General features: G+C 38.5%; 1 protein-coding gene across 1 annotated transcript in view; it reads left to right on the top strand.

The window, feature by feature from the left end:
* Positions 1-7,040, top strand: part of rhbdd1 (rhomboid domain containing 1) — a gene marked incomplete at its 5' end in the record, with an annotated part of 12,627 nt that overhangs the window by 2,213 nt on the left and 3,374 nt on the right. Inside the window, 3 exon segments of the mRNA XM_014026421.1 lie at positions 3,409-3,567; positions 3,668-3,947; positions 4,070-4,202. Coding sequence (XP_013881875.1) covers positions 3,418-3,567; positions 3,668-3,947; positions 4,070-4,202 — 563 coding nt within the window.

Below are 7,040 nucleotides of genomic sequence, written 5' to 3'. Positions count from 1 at the left end.
CCCTTACTCTCTGGAGCACGAGGTAGAGGAGCCAAATGTCTGGCTCACTGCTGCCAACTAGTGGTCAGAGGCTGAACTACAACATAAAAATGAGCGGCTGGCAGGAAAGTTGACATTTTAAACCTTAATTAAAAATCGATACAGGGCTTTAGAATATCGATACAGTATCGGGAAATGAAATATCGCGATATTTCAGTGTATTGATAATTTCTTACACCTCTAGTTACGTTACAACTCTGTCAGAAACGCTAATATAAATCTCACCTGTTTGTGTTTGAAGTTGAAGCTGTTGACAGGATCTGGAAGGTCTGATTATAAATTGTTTGTTGTTAATGAGTAAATAAAACATGTTGAACGTATTTGTGATTAAATTAAAGCCGCACCTTGACCTTTAAATTAATTATTAAACCATCGTACATAAAAAAAGGTTAAAGGTTGCATGTTTTCATTTCTGGATTTAGATGCTTTTTATGGAGGAAGACTTTCATTAAATTCAGTTTCTGTTTTAATATTAACCTGTTTTATTTTTAGAACAAGTCTAAGAAACATTTTAGACGTGGAGCAGGATGTTTGGAAGGAATATGACAGTAAATAACAAAAATAATGTTGTTTTCCATCTTCGAGGCAGACAGAGTTGTGAAAACACTAATAAACTTATTGTTGATCAGGGGTTTACTAAAGTAAATAATCAGTTTCTTCAGTGCAGTTGGAGTTTTGATCATTTTAATGAAGTTTTCCATCACAGTTGACTCTTATTTGATGATGAGCAGGAGGAGCTCAGCAGGTTTACATCAGACTCTTCATCTTTACAGACGACTGATTCATTGTTGTGTTGCAACGCGGTGCAAGCTGCACCTGCTGAGTCTGTGTTATTATTAAACAGGTTCTCTGCACATCTTCTCGTTTGTTGCTCAGTTTTCTACACAGACCTGTCTGTCAGACCTCCTGGGGGTCCCCACCCCCTCCTGTGACCCTTCAAGCTCCTCTTTACTGCAGCTTTTCAGACACCGTGCATCAAAACAAACAAACCTGCCTCTGCTTCCTGTCAAACTGAGATGTGGATTGAACACTATTATTATTTTATTTTTATTATTATTATTATTATTATTAGTAGTAGTAGTAGTAGTAGTAGTAGTAGTAGTAGTAGTAGTAGTAGTAGTAGTAGTAGTAGTAGTGTTACTGTGTGAACGCTTCACAATCAGTTATTTTTTTGGGGGGGTGCTTTTAGGTGCAAGAAAATATCGATGCACTGAAATATCGCGATATTTCATTTCCCGATACTGTATCGATGTTCTAAAGCCCTGTATCGATTTTTTATTAAGGTTTAAAATGTCAACTTTCCTGCCAGCTGTTCATTTTTATGTTGTAGTTCAGCTTCTGAACACTAGTTGGCAGCAGTGAGCCAGACATTTGGCTCCTCTACGGCTGTGTCCAAAACAGCAGGCCGGGTCCTCCGAAGGTCGAATTTGTCGGCCTCATACGTCACAGCGCCGCGACGAAGGACGTCCAAAACCGAAGACTCCTCCAATGCGTCCGACAAATACGTCCTTCCTTTGGCCCGAATCGAAGGACAGGTCCGATGGATCCTTCCCGGCCCAGCATATCCCATAATGCATTKYGGTCCGACAGGAGATTTTTTTATTCTAGTAATGGCGGACGAAGCGAGAGAAAAGAATACATTTTAAATAAAAATATGGTGATATAAAAATAAAAATAAATTAGCGGTTGTAATTCTAATACTTTTATCATTTGTATGGACATGTTTTTAAATATTATTTTTTTGTCATTAAAAACACAAAATAAACATGAACCTACAGCGGGTCAATTAGTTCTTCAAATTATACTTTTAAGTTAATTTTATAGTTTTGTGATATTAATAATGCTAATGTATTGATATTTTTCTAATTTTGATTTAAGTTTGCTTGTTTAGCGTCGTCACAGTTGCTAGGTGACAAGACGTACGCCGGGGTAAGGAGGGGAGGCTAGACCGTCCAAATTCACATCCTCTTTTTTTTCGGTCTTCCCGGTCTACCAAGGACCCGGCCCGCCGAGACCAGGGAGTCTGGGTCCTCCGGAGGACCCGGCCTGTCGTTTTGGACACAGCCTACCTCTTGAGGTAGAGGCTATTGTTAAGTGTTGGGTGACCATATTGTAAATTAATATTAAAAACTAAAAGCTGCAAAAAATATATTTTCAAACTATTTATAGTCAAATTTAGTCTAATAATTGAAAACATGGATGAAATAAGAAATATGAAACAAATAAAATCAAACACATACAAAGCAGAACACAGCTAAATGTATCTAAAGTATGTCTATGTAATATTAGAATTTTCTGAGAATGAATTTTGGTTTTTCATTTTTTCCCTGTAAGAGGTTTTTATTTAATCGAATTTTTGGACGAAAATCGCAATATATCGCGATATATCACCTTGTTTACAGTATTGAAATATATCGGGATATATCGTATCGTGACCCCTCTGTCATGATATGTATCGTATCGTCAAATTCTTGCCAATACACAGCCCTAGCTTTTACCCATGCCGCAATTTTTGTGCCGTTTTAACAACTCATAAATCAAAACATTCAGCTCCTTCAGGACATTCCAACTATGACTTTTGGTGTTTCAGCTATTTATACTTTTTTAGCTGTTTCACTTTTTCAGCCACATTTTTCCCATTGAGAATGAATGGAGCTGTTTTCAACGTTCTTAAAATCCTTAAAATGTTTCTGAATTTTTACAGAACCTTAAAAAATTGTTCTTGTCTTTTTAACTTTCTTGTGCTAATTTTAGTTTTTTTTATTTTAGCTTTATTTTTTGGCTAATTTTAGCTTTTTATGCTTTTTTAGCTATAATTCTGCTTCTTTCTGCTAATTTGAGCTATTTCTGCTTCTTACAGTTTATTTCTGCTATATTCAGCTGTTTTCAGCAATTTTACATAACGTTCAGCTTTTATTAGCTAAAGTTAGCTTTTTTGAGCTAAATAGACATTTTGGTGGCTAGTTCAGAAAACCTGTGCTTCTTATGCTAATTTAAGAATTTTCAGCTACATTTTAGCTGTTTTATGGAATCCTTTAGCTATTTTAAAACAAATTGTTAGGTTTTTTTGTACTTTTATGATTTTTTTTCCTTCTAATTAGACTTTTTTTATACCCCTGTCATCGTCTGGGTGCTAACTTGTGTCTGCTACCTTTAGCTTGTTTTGATGCTAATTGTAGCTTTTTTCTGCTCTTTTCAGCTGTTATTCTATTTTTCTGCTTCTTTCACTTTTCACATTGAACTTGATGTAACAGTTTTGCTGTTAAACATTTCCAGCTGAGGTTTTCAGCAATGCTAGCACTAGCATTTTGACAGGAAATGCAGTTTGTCTGGTTGTTATTGGACGGTAACGTAATGAAATGTGTTCAGGTTGTCAGGATGCAGAGACAGAGGAGATCCCACCTGGGCCTGCTGCTCCTGGCCTCCCAGGTGTTCCAGGTGGGTCTGGACCACATCCCTCCGGTCACTCTGGCGGTCCTGGGTCTGAATGTGTTCCTCTTCCTGTTCCCAGCTGCTCCCCTGATGAAGGTAACTCCCAGCTTTCACACCAGTTTATGAACCAACCAGTTCACACCAGTTTATGAACCAACCAGAGGACTGAAATGTTTTTGATTTCTCCGGCTCTCAGACGTGTATGAGCGTCCAGCAGGTTTACTGGTTGAACGACTGGCGCCGCCTCCTGCTGGCGCCGTTCCACCACGTAGACGACTGGCACCTGTACTTCAACATGGTGTCGTTACTGTGGAAAGGCACGAGGCTGGAGCGGCGGCTGGGCGGAGCCTGGTTCCTCTACCTGCTGTCGGTCTTTTCTCTGCTCACGGGGCTGCTGTACCTGGTGCTGGAGGCGCTGCTGGCCCAGCTGGCCCAGGACCAGTCCTACAACCTGACCTGCGCCGTGGGCTTCTCAGGTAGACGTGATGCTGCGGCTCGTTCACAGAAACAGAACCGTTGTTTGTTTTTGTTTGCTGTTGGAAACACAAAACGACAACACTGTGAACATGTGACACATCGGTAATTATTGTGTCTGCAGGGGTTCTGTTCGCTCTGAAGGTGCTCACTAACCACTACCAGCCTAGAGGGGTGACCTATATCATGGGACTTCCTGTTTCTAATCGCTACGCCAGCTGGGCGGAGCTTATTCTGATCCACATCATAGCTCCAGAGTGAGTTTCCACAGGCACCTGATTTATCTCATTGTAAACTGAAATCTGGTCTAAATATTGTTTTTTTCCTTAATTCCACATTTTCATTCTAAACGTATTTATTAATGTAAAAAGTGTAGAATTAGACAAATAATTTAACAACTAAAAAGCCACAGAATTCAAAATATAATGACTGTTTTTTCACTTTCACTATAGAACAAAGTGCTGTGGTTCAGCAGAACATTAAAGGTTTTTAAAAGTATTTAAACGTCTTTTTTTAAAGAACAAAAACATTTTCTATATGAAACATATCTCACACTAAAAAAGTTCTCTTTTAGTAAAATAAAAAAGCTTTACAGTTGAACTAAATAAAGTCTGTCTGATAAAGAACTGGAACAATGTGCACACGTTGAATTAAAGCTCATTTTCCCCTCTGCTCCATCAGAGCTGCTGCCTGTTTACAGCGTCTGATCAAAAACTGTCTGATTCTGCACACAGCAACAAAAACCTGAAATAAACTCGGCTGGTTTCTACAGACCCAGCTCAGAGCCTCAGAACCTCACCCAGATGAGACGATTCTGTTTTACTCTGGAGTCCAGTTTGTTTGGTCAATTCTGCGATTCTGTCTGTGTTTCTACATCGTCCAGGTTCTAAGACTCTAAAAATCCAGCTCAAGTCTGAGTTTTTAGCTCTTTGTGAACAAAAAGAAAGATGTTTATTTTACTTAACAAAAATGACACCATAAACAGAACGTCTCCCACCCAGTTCATGGAACTGTCTGATCTACAGAGCTCCTCCAGTGACAGACCGCTGCATCCTGAATGCACAAAGGAGCGTTATCGAAGATCCTTCCTCCCATCAGCTGTTAGACTCTACAACCATCACTGCTCCCAACAAACTCAATAAGCATCCACGCTTGTGTTCCGAAATTATTTCAGCTTAAAGACATTTATGATTCAGATTAATAAAACACTGATGTTTCATCATGAACATTAGTTAAATAAGACATTTCAACAGAAATATCCATAATAAATCTGAATCACACTGAGGGAGAAAAGCCTTTTCTCCTGTAACTTTAATAAACTTTGTCTCATGATTATCAGATGCATAAAACTCTTAGTTAAGAGAAAAATAAATCAAATAAAAGAAGATTATTCTTTTTATTATCTGATTAAGAAAAAGAGAACGTCTCTTTAAGGTTAATGTGTACTGAGCCCACGAGGGGACACGGGGAATTTTTTTCTTTTTACGTTCCCTCGCAAAAGTCGTTAAACACTGTTGTGCCTCCCGGTTTATTAACTCACATGTTCACCATTAGTGAGTTAGCCTACTGCTTTAATTCAGCTTCAGAATGAATATATCACACAACCACACATGGAAGTATGTCATATGTTGATATTTTAACACAGTGCAGCCACGCAACGTCAATGTCAATTTCATGAACTTGTGGCAACACATCCTGTTTGGGTAACCAGATATTTCAAAATAAAATTCTGATTTAATTCAGCTCCTATACAAATCAAACTTTTGTGTGGGAACGCAAAACAATATTAAGAGGTAACACAAAAGTATTGCGTGGGAACACAAAAGTATTGCGTGGGAACGCAAAAGTATTGTGTGGGAACGCAAAACAATATTGAGAGGTAACACAAAAGTATTGCGTGGGAACGCAAAAGTATTGCGTGGGAATGCAAAGGTATTGCATGGGAATGCAAAGGTATTGCGAGGTAACGCAAAGTATTGCGAGGGAACACAAAAGTATTGCGTGGGAATGCAAAAGTATTGCGTGGGAATGCAAAAGTATTGCGTGGGAATGCAAAAGTATTGTGTGGGAACGCAAAACAATATTGCGAGGTAACGCAAAAGTATTGCGAGGTAACGCAAAAGTATTGCGAGGTAACGCAAAACGATATTGCGAGGGAACGCAAAACGATATTGCGAGGTAACGCAAAAGTATTGCGAGGTAACGCAAAAGTATTGCGAGGGAACGCAAAATTATTGCTTGGGAACGCAAAAGTTTTGCGTGGGAACACAAAAGTATTGCGAGGGAACACAAAATTATTGCGAGGTAAAGCAAAAGTATTGCGTGGGAACTAGGGCTGCACCAATTAATCGATTAATCGACGACTAATCGTTTATTAAAATCGATGACTAATTTAATAATCGATTAATTGTTTTCTCTTTTTATTGTTCACTTTGTTTTTCTCTCCAAACTGCTTTGACAACTTCCACTGCCACATCTGCCTTTCTGTCCTTCTGTTTCTGTTTTTCTGTCTTTGACACACATGCACAGTAGTGGTAACTGGGGGTAGGCCGTGGACGTCACAAGTAGGGCTGCACCGATTAGTTGAAATAATCGATGACTTCGATTATGTAAATTTGTCGACGCAGATTTTTTTTTTTTATTATCGATTCGCTGTATTACATAACCACCAGGTGAATGTTCATGCAATTCCATTTCGGTACCTAAAAGCATCATTGCGACCGTATTTACATAAGAGTGGTGAGTTTTTCATGAAAATATTACAGTTACAATAATATTACAATTACAGAAAATATTACAATATTAAAGAACTGTTCTTGTTAATATGATGAAAACATTTTAAATTTCCAGTGCACTCACTTCAGAATGACTTATAGATTTGTTGTTAGAGTAATGGATCAATCGAAAAAATAATCGTTAGATTAATCGATTAGAAAATAATCGTTTGGTACAGCACTAGTGGGAATGCAAAAGATAAAAAATCCCCCCATGTCCCCTCGCGGGCTCCGTAAAGGTGACCTGTTGTGACTCAAATTGAAGTTAAAACGGAGCAGAGGTCTGTCTCTTTAAAGGGGCCATCAGAGGTCTGTGTCTTT

Source organism: Austrofundulus limnaeus, unplaced genomic scaffold, assembly GCF_001266775.1.
Source record: "Austrofundulus limnaeus strain Quisiro unplaced genomic scaffold, Austrofundulus_limnaeus-1.0 Scaffold552, whole genome shotgun sequence".
Taxonomy (NCBI): Eukaryota; Metazoa; Chordata; class Actinopteri; order Cyprinodontiformes; family Rivulidae; genus Austrofundulus; species Austrofundulus limnaeus.
The sequence above is the reverse complement of the archived record's forward strand: the minus strand, read 5'-3'. Positions and strand labels throughout refer to the sequence as shown.